The 20485-nt window shown below is 41.5% G+C and overlaps 1 protein-coding gene across 1 annotated transcript in view; it reads left to right on the top strand.

Moving 5' to 3' along the window:
• Positions 1-20485, top strand: part of LOC106919159 (cadherin-18-like) — a 130254-nt gene that overhangs the window by 83689 nt on the left and 26080 nt on the right. The window contains exons 8-9 of the mRNA XM_088001312.1: positions 3378-3514; positions 19258-19379. Of these exons, the coding sequence (XP_087857438.1) occupies positions 3378-3514; positions 19258-19379 (259 nt within the window). The remainder of the gene's footprint in view (positions 1-3377; positions 3515-19257; positions 19380-20485) is intronic.

Genomic DNA, 20485 nt, shown 5'->3' with positions numbered 1-20485 from the left:
CCTAACCTGAGCATGTGAGGATGGAATGCATGAATGTGGAAGGTTTAAGTCCATACACATATTTTTTTATGCTTTATCTCCCCTTTTCTGTTTTATAAAGATATTTTCTTTCAGAGGAGAAATAAATTCAAACGGTTCTGCTCGCTGTCAGATAAACCTTTGCTGTGTGTATATCTCTTCCCACTCAGACTGCAGACCTCCTTTTGTTTTCTCTCTGTGCCTCGAAGAAACGCGATGACTTGCAGAATCACAGCGTCTCATTGTTTACAATTTAGCTACTTTGTCTGTCTGTTTTCAGCATCTGACTTGAAATCCATTAATGTGCAGGACAAGCTATAAAAGCCCTCTCTGAGAATGAGGGGGTAAAAAAAACAAAGTCCATAAAATGCAGGGACTGACTGGCTTTTCCTCCTTTATCTCAGTTTGCTCTGCAGAGCAGCCGAGTCCTGATAGGTGGGTTATGAAGTGCGCATATGAACCAACTTTCTGAAAATCATTTTATACGCAAATTCAGCTGCTGGTTTGGTGATTTCTATCAGACGCTGCCTCATTTGTAAAATCAGTCACTGCCGAGTTTTGCGTTGTCTCTAAGGAAGGAGGCTGCATTTCATTTCCGTTACTATTTTAGGCCTGTTTAAAATCCTGAAAACAAACACAGACAAAACAAAGTAAGCATGACTTCAGTGAGAAATTAATATTTTATATTAGTATTGGTGAAACCCATTGGACTTTTACACAGTATAATAATGAAAAACAAAGAGATTTTACAAAGAAAAACAAACTCTTGTCCAGAATTTCACAGCTGTGGAGTTAACTGGAGCTGTACAATTTATGAATCTTTTGCACAGATCAACTGCACACTCTTTTGTTTTCATATATTACATAAAATCTATATAAAATAATTAAGATTTTAGGTGAGAAATGTTCAAGGTTCTGTGTTAGAGGTCAGTTATTAAAACTCAAACTTTTCTTGCGTCTTGCTCCAGAAGATAATATTTGTCTGTATAAATATGGCTACTGAAAATGTCCTCACATGTTAATAACGTCTGTTTGTTCCTTAACATGGAGCAACAAACACTCCTCCAGATTTACACATGCTTCTTACAAACCAACACTTTGTGCTTTAACAACATTTTTATATTCCACGCGTTCAGTTTTCCTGCAGTCTTGAAGCGAAACCCATTTCCCTGAGTTAGAATCAAATCATTTGTGCGTCTGGTTGCACTGTTGAGCTCATTCACTTCACCTGACTTTTACTGCGCCTGTGAAATGCCCTGTGGTCGTTGTGGCCTTTTAAAACCGGACGGAGGCTGGTGCTGAACGCGGCGTGACAACAGGACAGTATAATTGCCTGAGACCACAGATATTTGTCCTGCAGTTCTGTTGAGTGAGACTATTGTCAGGCAGCAGAGCTGCCCAGCTCAACATGCATTTCACATGTTTGTTAAAGCTTTTACTAGTCAACACTGATTGTAACCAATTCTGATTTCACTTTTAAAACTTTAGCTTCTTACTGTTTCAATATAGGCTGCATACTTTTATTGTATATATTAAAAATTAGAAACTATAACATAAAATAGCTGTTTGGACTTTTATTGCCAAAGTCTAAATTAAGGAGAAATGTTACATTTTAATGTAAATCAAGCAATGAATGAAACATTTGGTGCATTAAAACACCTTTATATCTGAAATCCATGGATACATCAAACCCCCCACTAAAAATGCATTTAGCTATTAAAATATGTCAATTTTAGCAGTTCAAACCCCAAATACACCCAAACATGCATAAATACACACAGAGGAAACCCCATTAGAAGCTAACTACTGTCTTTCTTATCTCTATGGGGGCACAGCCAATCAGCACCAAGGAAAATAAATGGCGTTCCTGGATTGGCTGCTTTGCAAACAGCAGCCAATAGCATGTCAAGTAGCTTTGTGCAAAAGTGTTTCAGGACTTGTCCGGCACAACGCCATAAAGTTAATGAGGAGTTCTCCCTGAGGTACATGAGGGAGACGTGAGACCGTGTGTGAAAATATAAAGCAGTGAGATGCTTTGTCATTTACTTTGTTGTAGAGCCAGGCTGAAGTCACCTCACAGCATGTGAGGGAGTTTTTGTTTGGCCTTGGACTTTCCTTTTCTTAATCCTCAGCCTCTCTTTGGTGGGTTAGTTGATCTGTTTTCGGATATCGTAATGTTTCAGGGTCCAGTTCTTCTTTCTCTACAGAGTTTCACATTTTCCCCAAACAGCCTTTGGAAGCAGGAAAACTTTCCCACTCATCTGACCAACATCAGAGAAGCTGAAAATACCATATTTTAATCAAATGATTGTAGGTCCTCCTTGATAATAAGGTTATTTTTGATACTTACTTATAAATTAATTAGATTCTTATGAGATGAAAAAACATAACCACTGAAAAAAGAAGAGAAAAAAGTTGATCTCTCATATGCTCATGTTCATGAGAGAATAATGGGAAATTAAATGAGATATATTTAATTTTTCTTCTGTGAGTTTTTGGATAACATAATCAGATATATTTGGTGTTTTCAGAAAGTTGGACTTTATTTTTCCACAGCCGTTTTAATGGTCTGAATTTGTGACTTCAAAAAGCATTTGGTGTGTGTGGTATTCATGTGTTTGAGTGTTTTTTGTTTTTTCCATCAAACCAAAGACTTAACGAAGTATCTTAACATTACTACGCTTTGCTAAATATCCATAAAACTCCAAATTATAGAAAAGTGTGTGATGCAGATTTTTAATTACACTATATGTGTAATAATATATGAGATTTTGTTACTATATTAGCAGATTATTGTTGAAGCATTAGGAATTTAATTGAATGTTTATGAAAGCACAGAAGAGAGCAATCACAGCAATAATCATAGACATTGTGGTTTTAATTAAACACAACTTTATTAGATTTTTAGTTTGTGTAAATACTTTCATACTATGAACTTGTGGTAATTTTACTCAGCAGTCATGCTGTCAGATCGTTGCTTCGTCTGGACCAGCCTCTCTGTCAAACCTTTCAACCTGAGACTGAGAGCAGAAAACCGCAACCAGATACTTCTGAGACAAAGCAGACATAGAGATTTGTTTGGTTTTAATGAGCATTATTAGTCACTGTGTATTATTTAATATCATCAGCAGCTCTAAGGAGCGCTTGCCAGAGGTAATGACTCAAAGAAAGCACAGCATTTATATATATTTATATATATGTATGTGTATGCATTTTGCACTTTGGCACATATGTTTACGCTCAAATGAATCTGTGTACGCCTCTTTTTTTTAATCTTTGGGACAATGACTGCCTGATGCGTATGTACACCTAAATGCTTTTTAATTCAGTACCTGAAAATGCATTTATCTTTTTGACAGATATTACTTGGACAGCAAAGAGGACGGAGTGAGATACTTCCGGATTGATGAAAGCAGCGGAGTCATACGTACAACACAGCCTCTGGATAGAGAAGACATACCTTGGCACAACATCACTGTAATGGCCTCGGAGGTTGGTAGGTACCCAGGTGTATGAAAAACATATTGCACTGACTTACTCATAAACATCTAGACTGCATCTTTGTGCTGGTCTAGGAATTGGCTGATATTTCCTAAGAACAGCTTTATTCTTCCTCTAAGCGTCTGCAGACATGCTTAACTCCCGTTTAGCTTCCTTCACAATGGATTAAATGTCCTGTGATCTTCAGGATATTCAAGTTGCTGCTTTTCAATCTGAACCTTTACTATTGGTGCCAGATTTTACCAAGAATCTTTGCTGAAATTCTTCAGAATCTCCTCGTAAATGTTGAGGTGGTTTCTGCACCTCTGCAAAACCTTTAGCAGAAAGAAAACGGTGCTTCTACTACTTCAGTTTCCTTGATTAACTTGGTGAGTAAGAATAAAAAATACCCCCAAATGATTGATGATCTCACAATAGCAACTTTTTCTAGAGACCCTACATTTATCCTGATGATTGTCCTGAAAACTAGAATTTATAAAAATAAGCAAAATGAGGAGGGATGAATCTGAGTTTTGAAGGTGATTACTACATGCTTTTCTGTTTCCCATGCAGTGTTTACATCTTTTTCTTCAGAGATGCTTTCAAATAGAAGTCCTTCACCATGGCAGCATGATTTAGATAGAAACAATTAAGTGGAAAAAGGCCCTGCCTATTGCTCTGCCTCTTTTTTCTCTCTCCCTCTAGATAACAGGACACCCTGAGGGGATCGTATAGTCAGAGGGCAGCGCGGGTTCAAATTCATAGAGAGTAACACAGGAGTCAGAATCAATATCAATAAAAGAGGGGATCCATAAAAAGCAATGAGTACATGAATCAGCAGCACACATGCTCCCCTCAGCTACAGAATCAAATCTGTTGCACATCGTATAAGTACAGAGCACTTGATAGTGTTTGTGTTATTTAAAGACACTCTGGTTAGATTGCATGCTGACAGATGTAGCATCTTTGGAAAGATCATGCTTAATCATACCATAATCAGCTCCCATGAACACCTGTTGTGACCCGTTTTCCCATGTTAATGGAGCTTGGCAGGTTTGATTTGTGGACGCTCTGGACAGGCGATTAAAAAAATCTAACTGTGGTGCAGTAAAGATGAAAGATGGTGCAGTATTTGTGACTGAAAATGACAAAACCAGGAACAAGTCTCCCCGGGGGCATTTTGAGTTATTTATGGATTCTGAAAGTGACGGGTTTAAGCGCTCTAATGAAGTCAAACACACAGAAATAAAAGTAAAATGAAAAAGAAGATTCAAAACATCCATTTTTTAAAATACATATTTTAGCTTTAAAATAGTTTGGCAGAAGCAAACATCCTCTTCTGCATCATTAAATATAAGAATTATCCTCCGCTCTTCTGCATTGTATTTATTTGGCAGTAAAATAAATACAATTTTAAATGACATAAAATAGTAACATCTATTGGTGTGTGTGCAGAACATTAAAACCGAGCTGAGTCATAAAAAACAAAGAACAGTTCTCACTGGCTGAGACTCGACTCCTGTTGTTCAGTCTAAAGAGCCATTCAGAAGAATCGGATCGCTCATGAACGTCAGTGCTACTCTCAACAGGTGTGACTTGTCTTATCTAGTGAGAAATATATATTTCCAGACGTTTTCAGGTTTTGTTCCATTTTCCAACCAGGCTGACAGCGACCGTCTTGTGAAACGTCTTGTGAGTTCAGATTTACTCTAAAAACAGGCTGAATTCAGACACAAAGTTTGTCATTTTAAAACTATTTAAAGCATCGAGTCCCTTCTTCATAGCTTCAGCAAGTATATTTTGCAAAAAAACAAGAAACTCATCTTTCTCTCAGTAATTGCTGGCCTTTATCGTGTCACATCAGTTTACATAAATGTCCAGTTGCAAGTAAAATTATACATTTAAAGCATTGTATAGTTCACATATTTATGAAGATATTAGGTAAAGAAAGTATTGGGTTGATTTCATTTGCACATTGTTTATCCTGTATTTATACATGTTGCAGGTCATTTCTCTTGGATTGCCTATAAAATCGAACCGGTCTCTACTGTTCAAATGTCCTTTCCTAGTCTGGTAACTAATTAAATCAGCGAAGCCCCCTAACCTCCGGTGAGTTGGATAATTTGTAATCACAATTAGGCAAATCTCCAGCCAATGGTCATGCATGCTAATGTTTCTTTATCTCTTCATCTCTCTTTAGTGTTCAGCAATATAAGCCCAGGCACAGTAATGCAGCTACATTAAGAAAACCAAGACAGTTTCCGTTATGTTGCAAACTGTCTTATAGAGGTTAGAAGTTCATAGACGAAGACAGAAGTGGAAAAGGAATTAGAGAGTTTAAATTTAGGTCATTGCTAAAGAAGATGCTGGTTCACAGAGTCTTTTATTGAGGCATGTTATTGGAAAGTTGAATCAGAAAATCCTGGTGTGAAAACAGTTGCAGAAGCAGCAGGAATAACCATGAGTTGGAGAAGAAAACTCCTTTTAGAGTCTGAAGGGAATTCACAATGTTTGCAGTTTTACCTTGGATAAATTATTGACGCATTTAATTTTAATATTGAAGAACATTGAACTTATTTCAATCTAAAATATAAATATAGAATATGTAGAAATTAATTATTTTCCTCTTTTATTTGTTATTTGTGTTCAATGCTTCTGGATCCCCATTGCAGACATTGAACTGTGAAAACAGCAGATCCTATTTTAAATATTTATTAGACTTTGGAGAAAAAAAAGAGACACACACACACGCACACACACGCATATATGTATATAAAGCATATATATATATATATATATATATATATATATATATATATATATATATATATAGATATAGATATCTGTATATGTTTTTCAGCCTAGCATTTCTAGCTTTAGAGTGATTCAGCAGCTGAGATTGAGTCCAAAATCCGATGCGAGATTCATCGATGCTGCAGAGAATCCGTCTCTCTTTAAAGGAAGCTCTTTGATTGTGACTCTGTGGCACGCAGCAGATAAGCTAAAAGAGTTACTGTGAGATGATGTGGGGCCTACAATATTCCAGCCCTATGCTGTGCGGACAGCATAGGGTTCACCTTCTCCTAAGATGACCTGCCTTGGAGCTAATGCCTTGGAACAGTTGTAGCTAATTAACAGCCCAACTTCACATTCTAGCTGTGGGGGGATCCCATTCACTATTACCTTGAGATGATCTCATTGCCTTGCCATTTCACAGGAAGGAATGTGAGAGCAGTTAACCAGTATACAGTCTTTAGTGTAAGCAGGAGGGAGTTAAATTATGTCTGAAGAGTTGTATCCTCTCACCTTGAGACCTGAGACACGCTCGCTTGGCACAACTGCATCCTTACCAAGCATTGTAGTAAGTTTTAACCTTATTGGGGTTGCGTTAGCTTTGAGAGCGTTAGACACATCACAGTCAATGAACACTGTATCACTTTGGGTGTCCAAGAGTGCATAAACAAGCCTTTCTTTACTTGGTTGTTGCTCTGAAGAAACCCATACTGGTACGATCATAGAGGTGCTTATACATTGTTCATTGGTTCTTGCATTGAGAGACAGGGTTGTTGCAGTCTGTTCCGTGCTCATTTGAAATTGGTTTGTCTGTGATTTGTTGTTGTCATAGTTAAAGTCATGCAGGCAGGTAGGGTGTTTTTTCTTGCATATTTCACATACATGTCTGTAACAACAGTCCTTTAAACCCAGACACGGCGCAAGACACCCATGACAAAGTCTTTTGTCTCTTATGTATTTCCTTCGTTCCTCGAGTGGTTTGTCTTTGAACTGAGGGCAACTGTGAAGTTTGTGTCCTTGACAGAGCATGCATGTTGGTTTAACATTTGACCTTTGTTTTGTGCCTTCTGTTTCTGTTACCACTTGCATATGGAGAACACTGGAGATGGGCCTTTTTTCTTTCTGGTTAACTTTGCTGGTTATTTTGGTGAAGTCTGTTGAGTGAAAAGCCTGAAATGACGTAATTGGATTACACACAATCTCAGCTTCAGTGGACATGAACTCAGTAAAGTGTCATGAACGATGGTTGATGGTGGTGAGGAGAGACGCAGAGAACCCAGGTTATGGTGAAGATAACGAATTTAATGATGAAGCTCTCAGTCCAAAAAACAGGCAGCACGGCAGAAAGACAGGCACACAGCCAAATACCGGTAGCAACTGATACACAGGACAAAAACGAGAGCTAACGCAATCCAGGACTTCACAGTTCTACTGGAGCGAAAACAAACGTGACTTAGACATGGACAACTTAGACACAGATTAACGACAAGGATCCGACGAAGAACACAGACACAGGTGGGCTTAAAAACACATGGAGGGTAATCAGGTAAGTAGACACACCTGGGAGACAATCAACGGGGAGGACAGGACAGAGACTCACAGGGAAACAGGAACACATTGAAAAACTCAAAAACACACAGAAAACCACGGATCATGACAGTACCCCCCCCTCAAGGGCGGATACCAGACGCCCACAAAAACAGAAAAGTCCAAAAACCAAAAACAACCCAGCAGGGTGGGCGGAGGGGCGACGGCAGGAGGGCCAGAGTCCAGAAAACAGTCCAAAACACAAAACAAAACTACCCATCAGGGTGGGCGAGGAAGCGAGGAGGCGGGTCCGGCGGTCTCTTCCGCCGGTGCAGGAGGCGAGGAGGCGGGTCCGGCGGTCTCTTCCGCCGGCGCAGGAAACGGAGACGTAGAGGCGGGTCCGGCGGTCTCTTCCGCCGGCGCAGGAAACGGAGACGTAGAGGCGGGTCCGGCGGGCGGCGTCTCCGGCGCAGAAAGCCGAGACGTGGAGGCGGGTCCGGCGGGCGGCGTCTCCGGCGCAGAAAGCCGAGACGTGGAGGCGGGTCCGGCGGGCGGCGTCTCCGGCGCAGAAAGCCGAGACGTGGAGGCGGGTCCGCCGGGCCGGCAGGAAGGCCGGCTGGGATCTCGGGCGGAGCAGACTCTGGAAACTCGGGCGGAGCAGACTCTGGAAACTCGGGCGGAGCAGACTCTGGAAACTCGGGCGGAGCAGACTCTGGAAACTCGGGCGGAGCAGACTCTGGAAACTCGGGCGGAGCAGACTCTGGAAACTCGGGCGGAGCAGACTCTGGAAACTCGGGCGGAGCAGACTCTGGAAACTCGGGCGGAGCAGACTCTGGAAACTCGGGAACTGGAAGCTGCGCTCCGGCAGCGGACTCGGGGAGCTCTGGCTCGGGGGGAAGCTGCGCTCCGGCAGCGGACTCGGGGAGCTCTGGCGGCTGCGCTCCGGCAGCGGACTCGGGGAGCTCTGGCGGCTGCGCTCCGGCAGCGGACTCGGGGAGCTCTGGCGGCTGCGCTCCGGCAGCGGACTCGGGGAGCTCTGGCGGCTGCGCTCCGGCAGCGGACTCGGGGAGCTCTGGCGGCTGCGCTCCGGCAGCGGACTCGGGGAGCTCTGGCGGCTGCGCTCCGGCAGCGGACTCGGGGAGCTCTGGCGGCTGCGCTCCGGCAGCGGACTCGGGGAGCTCTGGCGGCTGCGCTCCGGCAGCGGACTCGGGGAGCTCTGGCGGCTGCGCTCCGGCAGCGGACTCGGGGAGCTCTGGCGGCTGCGCTCCGGCAGCGGACTCGGGGAGCTCTGGCGGCTGCGCTCCGGCAGCGGACTCGGGGAGCTCTGGCGGCTGCGCTCCGGCAGCGGACTCGGGGAGCTCTGGCGGCTGCGCTCCGGCAGCGGACTCGGGGAGCTCGGGCGGCTGCGCTCCGGCAGCGGACTCGGGGAGCTCGGGCGGCTGCGCTCCGGCAGCGGACTCGGGGATGGGCAGACGGAGGTGGCGGCTGGAGACGGGCAGACGGAGGTGGAGCTGCTGGGGTGTTTACTGGGTCCATGATGATGTTCCTCACCGATCTGGTCGGATCCTACTGTCATGAACGATGGTTGATGGTGGTGAGGAGAGACGCAGAGAACCCAGGTTATGGTGAAGATAACGAATTTAATGATGAAGCTCTCAGTCCAAAAAACAGGCAGCACGGCAGAAAGACAGGCACACAGCCAAATACCGGTAGCAACTGATACACAGGACAAAAACGAGAGCTAACGCAATCCAGGACTTCACAGTTCTACTGGAGCGAAAACAAACGTGACTTAGACATGGACAACTTAGACACAGATTAACGACAAGGATCCGACGAAGAACACAGACACAGGTGGGCTTAAAAACACATGGAGGGTAATCAGGTAAGTAGACACACCTGGGAGACAATCAACGGGGAGGACAGGACAGAGACTCACAGGGAAACAGGAACACATTGAAAAACTCAAAAACACACAGAAAACCACGGATCATGACATAAAGTGCCTTAAACTTGGAAAGTTCCCAGTTTCTTTCATGTACTGAGTAGCCTGACGATTCCACCTTGCAGCTGCCCAGTTTGGTAATACAGTGTAATGCGAACACAACAGGGCTGGAACCGTACCATTCCGTGCAAAAGCGCCTTTAGTGGTTTTAACCTTTTACCTTAACCTATAAACCTTACTTTATGTAATAACATTAAATTTACAATGCATGTATTTAATTAACTAACATTTCTATATTACACATTAACTAAAATGTATTCCAACTGTTTGACAGTTAATCAAATATTAACACCATTTCATATCGAAACATAAACATCACATTTAATAAACACAATACTCTCAAATCATTAGAACTTAACTTAACAAGTGGAGTGATAATGATTTCTTATAGTTAAACAGTCTCTAATACCGTGTATCCCCGATAGTAAGACACCCCCAATTGTAAGACGTATCGGGGGTTTCAGGGGGGTCGGCTAATATAAGCCGTACCCCCAAAGTAAGACATATGTCTTACTTTTCGGGGAAACACCTCTCATCTAGCTGCGTGCCGCCTCCCGCCCACTTCCGCGCCGCCCCCTCTCCATACGTCACCGTGTCTGCCGCCTCCGTCTGATCCAAATGAGCGCCGCCTCCTGCCCACGCCTGCGCCGTCCCCCTCTCCATACATCACCGCGCCGTTTTGTGGTGAATACAATACTGTTCAGGTTGTTAATAAATGTTAATTTTATGGTTAAAACAAAAAATTCAACAATTCTTTTCCAATATAAGACATACCCCGAAAGTAAGACATAGTGGGGCTTTTGGGGATAAAAAGAAAGTAAGATACTGTCTTACTTTCGGTAGTAGAACCAGTTTCTGCACTGGACGTTCCACTATAGAAGCCTTGCTGGAACATTGTCGTTTCTCCATCTTCCGTTCTCCAAAACGAATCTTCGCTTTTCTTACAAGTCCGTCCTTATCAGTTACTGTGCTTATCACACGTGCTAATCTCCATTCATTACGAGGTAAGTCATCCGTCTCCTCCATGACAACATCTCTGACCTTCAAGTTTCTTCTTGGAGTGTGCCATTTCTGCCTTGTTGCAATGTTGGATAGATACTCCCTTTTCCAACTTGACCAAAACTGCTCTGCTAAATATTGCACCCGCCGCCACCTTTTCCGTGCATAAATGTCTTTGATGAATTTACCTGGAGGAGGCTGGGCTACCTTTGACTTCATAGTGAGCAGGTGATTTGGAGTCAATGGATCGGGACTGTTTGGGTCACTGAGGTTATCCACTGTAAGAGGTCTGCTGTTCACAATCAACATTGCTTCATAAAAGAATGTCCTTAAAGATGGACATTCTTCACTTTCTTCTGCCTGAAGAAAGTGAAGCTGTTGAGCGTAGAATATTTCGAACAGTTCTGATTTGTGTGCATTTTGAAGTCACACTGCTTTTCGGCTAGAAATGTGGTAATGCGGTTAGAGTCCAGTTGTTTTAAAGCTTTCTGCAGTTCATTTTTAGCTCCAACGAAGTTGCTTCCTTGATCACACCTTATCTTGCTGACTCTTCCTCTTATGGCTATAAAACAACAGAGCGCGTTGATAAACGCGATTGTAGTCAAGTCGTCTAGCATTTCTATATGTATCGCTCTGCAACATAGACAAGTAAGAAGTAGTCCATAACGTTTATGCACCTTTCGAGCTTGTTTGGTTATAAAAGGACCAAAAGAATCCATTCCACAGAATTTAAACGGTCGCGATGGCTCTAAGCGTGTTGTTGGTAGATCAGACATTTTCTGTTGTTCTATTCCTCTTCTGAGTCTGCGACACTTTACACATTGGTGTATAAACTTTGCTACGGCTTTGTTGATGCCTGGAATCCAAATTCCATTTGATCTGATCTCATTAATTGTCAGTCCTTTCCCTTGATGTTGCACTTTATCGTGGAAATGAGTAATTAGCAGTTGAGTGACGTGGTGACCTTTTGGAACTATTATTGGATGTTTCAGTGAGGAAGAGAAAGAAGCATCCTTTAACCTTCCTACCACCTTAAGGAGTCCGTCACTATCGAGAAAAGTGTCCATTTGAAACAGTTTGTTTTTATGATGAGGAAGAGCCTTTCCATGTTTCAGCATCCTTATTTCCTTGGCGTATTCTTTTACTTGTACGTCCTTTAGAATAACACTTTGAGCGTTTTGCCTCTCTTGTACTGTGCTATGACTCGTTGTTTTATCTCCTTGGGCGCAACGAATCAGTCTAGCAGTGACTTGGGTGGCTTTGTACCAAGAAGAAAACTTTAACTTGTCTGCCAAACCCTTTTTTTCTGTTTTGAAGGTGCTTAGTACTTGTGCCTTTTTAACTTCTGGATCTCCAAGTGGCAAGTTTACATCTATCTTTGCAGATGGAGGAATTTCTTTGTCCCACAGAATCTGTGGCCCTTTGAACCAGTCAGATGAAATGAGCTCACTTGCACTTGAGCCTCGGGAGGCAATATCTGCTGGGTTTTGTTCAGAAGAGACATATCTCCACTGCTGGGGTGTGCTATTGAGCCTTATTCTTTGAACTCGATTTGAAACAAAGGTATGAAAACGGCGTGCCTCACAATTGATGTAGCCTAAAACTGGAGTCTGTCCAGAAATATTAATTAATCTGTGTCAATCCAAGCTCATCATTTAATACGTTGCTCGCAGTAATGGAGATCACAGCGGCTGTCAATTCGAGTCTGGGTATTGTTGTTACTTTAATAGGAGCAACTCTGGTCTTTCCTGTTACCAAAACACAATGCACCTTAGCATCTTCGTTTGTATATCTTAAATACGAACACTGACCATAACCATATGAACTGGCATCAGAAAAGTGATGCAGCTCTGTTTTTACTATTTGGCCAAAGTCTTTAGGAACATAACAGGGTGGTATTGTTATTTTCTCCAAGTTCATTAAGTCATCCTTCCATTTATTCCACATTGGCTTTAGTTTACTGGGAAGGGGATTGTCCCAGCTTGTACCTTATTTGCATGTCTCTTGAAGCACTCTTTTACCTGTGAGCACAAAAGGGGAGATGAATCCTAACGGGTCGTACAACGATGCAACTATAGAACTATAGAATCCCACGCCTTGTATCAGGTTGGTTGTTGGGGCGAAAGCGAAACCATAAAGTGTCTGAGTCAATGTGCCAGTGAATACCTAGCACTCTCTCAAGTTTAGAGTCATTAAACGCTAGGTCACATGCTTGCTGTGGAGAGGCCCGTTCAGATGGTGGAATGCTTTCTAACACTGTTTTGTCATTGCTTACAAACTTGTGGAGTCTGAGGCCACCTGAAGCACAAAGTGTCTGAGTTTCCTGGATGAGCTTAATAGCTTCCTTGATGCTTGTAGTACTTGTTACACCATCATCCACATAGAAATCTTTTATTATGAACTGAGATGCAAGGGGAAACTGGGTCTTGTTTTCATTTGCAAAATGTTTTAGTCCATAATTTGCACATCCTGGTGAAGATGTGGCTCCGAAGAGATGTACCTTCATTTGAAACTCTTGGGGTTCCGTGTCTAAGTTTTTCCACCATAAAAATCTTAAATAGTCTCTATCTGCTTCGTGCACATGAAATTGATGGAACATTTTTTCAATGTCGCATAGTAATGCAACTTGATGCCATAGATCTCATTAGAACACCAATTAGATTGTTCAGCAAATCTGGGCCCGACATTAAATGATCATTGAGACTGTTTCCTTTGTATTTTTGATGAGGCGTCAAAGACTACTCTGAGTTTGTCTGGTTTTTGAGGATGATATATTCTGTGATGAGGAATATACCACTTTTCTCCTTCTTCTGCTTCATTGTGAACTTCCTCTGCCTCACCCTTCTCTATGACTTTGTCCATAAACTTTACATATTGTTCCTTGTATCTTTGGTCTTTTGACAGTTTGTTTTTGAGGCTTTACAGTCATACAGTGGCCATTTTTTTATTGTCTGGTAACAGAGGTCTTTCCTTAAATGGAAGTGGCATTTCATAATGTCCTTCATAGTTTTTATAAATGCCTTGCTCTAGTGTATTCAGAAAGAGAATGTCATCTTGAGACACTGATTTGTTATCCTTGTTATCATCCTTAAAGTCAGACTAGAGAACCTTGAGTCCGTCAGCGGGTGTCATTAAGTCAAATGGGTCTGAAAACTCTCAGCAAACTTCCCCGGCTGGGAAAGTTTACGGTGAGTCCTGCGCCGGAACAGCCAGTGCTCTTATATTATGTCTGTGGTGCTGAGGCTGCCGTTAGCTGAAACTAAAAAGCTGAATCTCCCATAAAATCATATCTTACTGCTGTTCCTGGGTGTTGCCCAACGTGGTGAGAGATTATTTTTTTGTCATCTGTTCTAAACGGGCGCTTGGTGAATTTGCTAGAGCTAATTAGCCAAATGCTAGCTGTTGTATTTGAATGTCGGTGTTTATTTACAAAATGTTCTAAGAGTAAACTTGGCTTTATAACCGGCTAGTCAAGCTTGCAAGGCAGAGCCTGGAAACTTTATGCCCAGTTCCTCTATTGTTTATGTTTCCGCACTGTACAGAACAAATGTGTTTGAGTGGGTCGTTTACAACCCATCAAATATGGAGCGGCAACTCCATTTCTTTGGGATCATACTTTAATCTATTTTTATGCTAACATGCAAAATTATGAAACCAAAATTATTTCTTTGTAGTTCTTCTCCAAACAGGCAAAATTTCTTGTCACAGCAAATGTTTGTACATTGCATTTAATTTTACGTTTAAGATATTTTTAAGTCAAGTATGATTCAAAATTTTAAACCTGATAGAATGATGAAAAATACGACTTAAATTAATGGTTTTAATATATCATTGTCAATCTAAACTTAATATTTAACCATTAAAATCCCTGTTTTAATCCCTAGCCTCCTGAAATATACCCTTCTGAAGTCCGTCATGGCGCCCGAATGATTAAGTGATGCAGTTGCAAAGGGCTAATAGTTTGAGTCATGCAGAACTGGTTTGACCGTTTCCATAGCAACGATCAGAAGCAAGACATTCCCCCAGAACTACAGTGACTCATTGTAGCTATGACCTCATCTATGACATAGATCAAAGAACATCTGAGGTTATGAATACTTGGATCTCAAAACAGGAGGTTATATCCAAGCCTCTCTTTGACTCTTATCTCTGTGTTTTTTAGCGATTTTACGGATGGAACAGGTTGTAGCTACCGTGTTTTTCCCCTTAACTTTTAGTGCAGGATATTTGATCACCACAGGAGTGAGGAAGATCTTTAATAAGATCCTTCCTGGCGTAACTTTCGATATTAGTAGCTACAAGGATGAGTCCATTGAGTACGACGAATTCGACGCCTATCTTTTCAACCCTTCCCCGACCGTGACACAAACTTCCCCGAAGAGCCAAAAGTCACAGCAAACTTCCCCGGCTGGGAAAGTTTGCTGTGGCCCATCAGGCCATTGCGGGAGTTTAAACTCTAGTGGATCTGAAAACTCGCAGCAAACTTCCCCGGCTGGGAAAGTTTGCTGTGGCCCATCAGGCCATTGCGGAAGTTTAAACTCTAGTGGATCTGAAAACTCGCAGCAAACTTCCCCGGCTGGGAAAGTTTGCTGTGGTCCATCAGGCCACTGTGGGAGTTTTAAGTCAGATGGGTCTGAAAACTCTCAGCAAACTTCTCCGGCTGGAAAAGTTTGCGGTGAGTCAGACCATCATGGGAGTCACTCAGATCGGTCTGAAAACTCATTTCAGACGGCTGTGTCTGAAAACTCATTTCAGACGGCTGTGTCTGAAATGAGTTTTCAGACAGATCTGTCCCCGGCTGGGGAAGTTAGCGGTACAGAGGAGGCTGTTGAGTCTAAAAGCTCAACCTCTGCACCGACAAAAGCGGCGTTGGAAGACCGGACTCAAGAGAGAGCTGTCGTAGGGGAAGATCTGGCCAATCTTCCAAAACAGCAAACGTCCTCGGCTGAGGACGTTTGCTCTGGAAAGAGGAGACCAGACTACCAGACATTAACTTCTGTGCTCCAAAAAAGGGCAAAAGAAGAGGACATCTATGGTGTTCGTGCTCTTAATAAGTCAAAGTACGCCGCCTGCAGAACTTGCGAAGAGAGGGCTAAGTATCAGTCCAAACGCCAAGTTAGAAATCATTGTTGTTCGTTATCGTGATAACTTGAGCGAGATTTAGTCCACGAGATTTAGTCGGCGTCCCCATGTTAATTTTGAGGTGGACTGATTTAAAAATAGGATGGCGGATTTAGCTTTGTTAAATTTATAACCAAAATTATAACCAAACGCGTTAATAATTTTAAGTAGTTGAGGGATTGAGCGCTTCAGATTAGACATTAACATAATGTTATCTGAAAACAGTCAAATTTTAGATTCAATACTTTTTATTCTGACATCCCGTATGTTTTGATTGTTCCTTAAGGCAAAACCCAATGGTTCAATTGCCAGAACAAAGAAGGGGTGAGAGGGGACACCCTTGACGTGTTCCCCTAGCTAGATTAAATGAATCTGATATAATATTATTCGTTATAACTGAGGCTGTGGGTTTATTATTAATTATTTTAATCCAGGTTATGAAATAACTACCCAAGCCAAATTGAGATAAAACATTGTATAGATAATTATGTTCCACTCTATTGAATGCTTTTTCTGCATCAAGTGAAAGCTGTATCGGGATGTTCATATTTAGCATAGATTATATTCAGCACACGACGTACACCACAGTGGGCTTGCCGCCCCTTTATAAATCCGTTCTGATCAGGTTCAGAAAGAGATGGTAAAAATTTCTCAAGCCCAAACAAAAATAAATAATGATTACTTTAGATATCATTTTGGCGTCAGAATTTATAAGAGAGATCGGTCGAAAAGATTCGCATCTGGTGCGTGGTTTTCCAGGTTTGGGTAGTACTGTTATGATTGCATTTCGTAGAGAAGGAGGTCATTCTTTAAGGGTATAACTTTCTGCAAGCATTTTTTAGAGGGGCTGTAGTAGTTTGTTTTTAAATATTTTATAAAGGTCCAAAGGGATCCCGTCCGGACCGGGTGTTTTTCCTGATTTTAATTTATCTATTGCATTTGAAATTTCATCTATAGATATCGGGATATCCAGCTCTGATTTAACTGTTTCACTAAGTGTGGGGATATTTATAGAGTTAAAAAAATGAATCAAGTGATATTTGCAGTACGTGTCTTTTAGATGTATATAATTTTGACTAATAATCTTTAAAGGGTTAGGGTATAATTGGGTAATTGTACCATCAATGTGGCCCGTAGAGGGTGGCCAATATGCTGAAGTGGCCCTTGGTGAAATTGAGTTTGACATCCCTGCACTAGAGGGCTCTATAGTTGCTTTGTATCGGTACGTGAATTAACGTGTAGAGGAAGAAAACTGACGGCAGACTAGTAGAGTGCTGAGTATAGACATAATATAAGGATAGACGCCTCATGGACCGCTCTCGCCTATTGTCGCTGACGAGATTTAGGGCGGCCATCTTGGAGCGGTACACCACTCCACTCAACGTTATGTGTTTAGCAGCACAATGACGTATCAGGGGATTTAATCGATCATAACACACTTTTTTGTTACTGTAAACCATATTTAAACATCTATCAAAGCTACATTTATAAACAATTGGATTATTTAAGTATTTTTTTTTATACATAGTTCATCATATTTAAATATGCTTAGTGGCTATAACAATAGAATAGGAATGGAATATTCTGATATCGATGTATGATGAGCATATTACAAAGCACACAGCCGTTCATAATTTATTTAATAAATTTAATAAATTATTTAGTAACACACACACACACACACACAGACACGCACGCATGCACACGCAAACACACATATTCCTAAAGACAAAATAAAAAGTAAACATGTAGAACCAGGAATTCCCTCGGGGATTTGAGCACCTGAAGATAGTTTTTTTTTTTTTTCTTTTTTCTCGTTAGTGATATTTTTCGCTGAGCAAACGCAGTGTTTCACCTCAGCCGTTCTACTGCACACTCATACCGTAAATCATTATCTCTCCTGGAAGCCACCCAGTAAAAGCACTCTGCAGTCCTGGACAGAGGTGCTTCACGGGTCGACAGGCAGCTGCATTCCTCAAGGACCCCTACTTCAGGGCCACAGAAGGTCCTGCATACTCTGAGTTGTTTAAGCAGTTTGTTTGAGTCTACCACAGTCTGCCAGTGATAAAAAGTGAACCTTGCAGTATATCTGATACTGGTTGATTTACTATTACATAATTTGTGGGCAGCTACTGTAAATTAGTGATAATTGTAGGAACCTTTCTTTAAGCCAGGTGAACAGCAGTACCCAGCAACAAGTAGGGGAGGGGCACTGCTAGGTTAATTTTAGGCTTTCTAATTTTAACCAAACGTGAGGAATCTGCTTTGTAACCTTTGAGTTGCCGTCTGTCCTCTGGTGCACAGCAACAAGTCGATGTCACCGGTTACTGCATTACTCATCAATATATTCAAATTCAAGGTCACGTTTGTCAGTCTGGAAGGTGACAAGTTTACTTTAAGAGCCTTTTCTCAATGCAGATAAACTGACACAATTGGTGGAAAATCACTGCAGCTTTGTATTCTTTAATCATACAGTAGATATTTCTACGTAACAAAAAGTCGCTGGCTTATAAGCAACAAGTGAGTGTTTTACTTTGTGTTCATACTTTTCATAAAATAGTAAAACTCAGATGAGTTTAGAAGCTTTATTTTTGTCCAGTTTCAGGAACAAGTGAGAAAGTGGTGTAGCTGAATTACTTAAACTATAATGAAAAACATTAAAACATTTTTAAAATATGAAAAAAATGCTTATTTTGCACATTTTTATGCTTCCAGTTTCAACAGTATCTTAAAAACACCCAGCAATAAGTTGTTCAATTAGTTATTGCTTTTTGGTGTTTCAAAAATGTTCAGTCTCAATTGAGACTGGATCCAGTTAGTTTGGTCAGCTGGTTGTACTGTATGCACTGTACAATGGCTGCTGGAAAAGACACGTGTTTCGTTTTTGACTTACTATTTAGAAACCACTTTCTGTTGGCTGTGCAGGAGTCCTTACTAATGTTTTTCAAGTTTGCAGCCATTTTCACCTGTGGTTGTAAACATTGAGTCGGGGGGTGTGGCCAGCAGCAGCTTATCTGAATTTAAAGAGACAGAATCCATAAAAAGCTCATGTTGAAATGAGCTCAAAATAGGCAGAACTGACCAGACTGAAATCTGATTATCTAACACTGAGTTTGTACAAAAACGTTAATGGACATGTTTTGTTTGCCATAGACCTATCTTAACACGTTGAACCAGATATTTGACCCTCAATAGGGCACCTTTAAAGCTTTGGCATTCCTTGTTTCCAGTATCTCTACCTGTTTTTAAAATGTTTACAATGAAAGCCTAAATTTGGCTTCTCTCCCTCCGCCTCCTACTCTCTCTGCTTACAGACAACCCCAGTCTGCTCAGGCACATTCCTGTTACCGTGCAGGTGCTGGACATGAACGACAATCCACCAGAAATAGCAACCAACGAGGAAGTCATTGTGTGCGAGAGCTCAAAGCTCGACCAGGTGAGTGTCTGGAACCCATCTGGGGAAGGAAAAAAATGCTAAACACCCCTTTACAGTTTTTCTCCCTATCTCTGGCCTCACATGTTCAAAACTTCCTTGAACTCAAAAGAAGAAAGTGTGGAGAGCTGCACATTAACCACAGCCGTTTCCCTGACCGCACCTCTTTGTGCTGAACTCTTGTTTCCCTCAGCAATTTTTGAGTTGCTCAGCGAGACCAGAGCTGTAGAGACGGGGCTGCAGAGAGGCTGCTTAATCATCCCTTATACAAAATGAGTATCTCAGCAGCAAACCATGACAGCTCTAAATCGAAGCTTGTTCCAATTTGCTCACAGTAGTCTTTGATTCATTCAAATTAAGAAGGTTGTTGAGATATAGAGCAATCAGCAGCTTGGAAATGGCTGAAAGTGTGGTTTTGCAAAGGATGATGGAGTAAAGCAGCGAAAGACGCAACTAAATACATTTTTAATAGTTAGGAGCTGGTTTAAGATGAGTCTAAAAGAAAGTTTGGATTAAATTTAAATTAAGGTTTGCAAGCTCAGGGTTCCTGCCTCGGAGGATTAAATAGAAAGAATCACAATGTTTTGCATGCAGTAAAACTTTTGCATTCAGCAGGAAATGTGCATGGGGCAACATTATATTCATTTTGTGGTAATTATTTGGAAATGATTCACATTTACATCAGAAAGTGCAACTGAATCAAATATTTTTTGCAAATCTGGAGAAGCTAATTCAAACTATAAAATGCTATTTTAAGGAACTGCTTATGACTTACTAGACTCCAAAACTCCTCCAACCACCTGAGTGTCAGATGTCATGATATTAGACTAACTGTGCATCACTCGATAAATAAGAGCAACAATGTATCTGTACACACTGCCTCCACATTAGAGCAAAGTATTTCATAATCTGAATCCTTCACCAAGCATGGATGTGATGTACGGAAACTGAATCTGTCCTTTAGCCTGATAAAGTTCACATTTGACTAATTAAGGGTTAATGTTGTGTACCACTTGGTTGTGTGTTGGATACCTAAACTTTTTATACTACACAAAAATGGGATGCATCATGAATTAAATGTCATTTTTAAAAGTTCTGCAGATAAACAA

Source organism: Poecilia mexicana, unplaced genomic scaffold, assembly GCF_051168715.1.
Source record: "Poecilia mexicana isolate PSO_F unplaced genomic scaffold, ASM5116871v1 scaffold_20, whole genome shotgun sequence".
Taxonomy (NCBI): domain Eukaryota; kingdom Metazoa; phylum Chordata; class Actinopteri; order Cyprinodontiformes; family Poeciliidae; genus Poecilia; species Poecilia mexicana.
The sequence above is the reverse complement of the archived record's forward strand: the minus strand, read 5'-3'. Positions and strand labels throughout refer to the sequence as shown.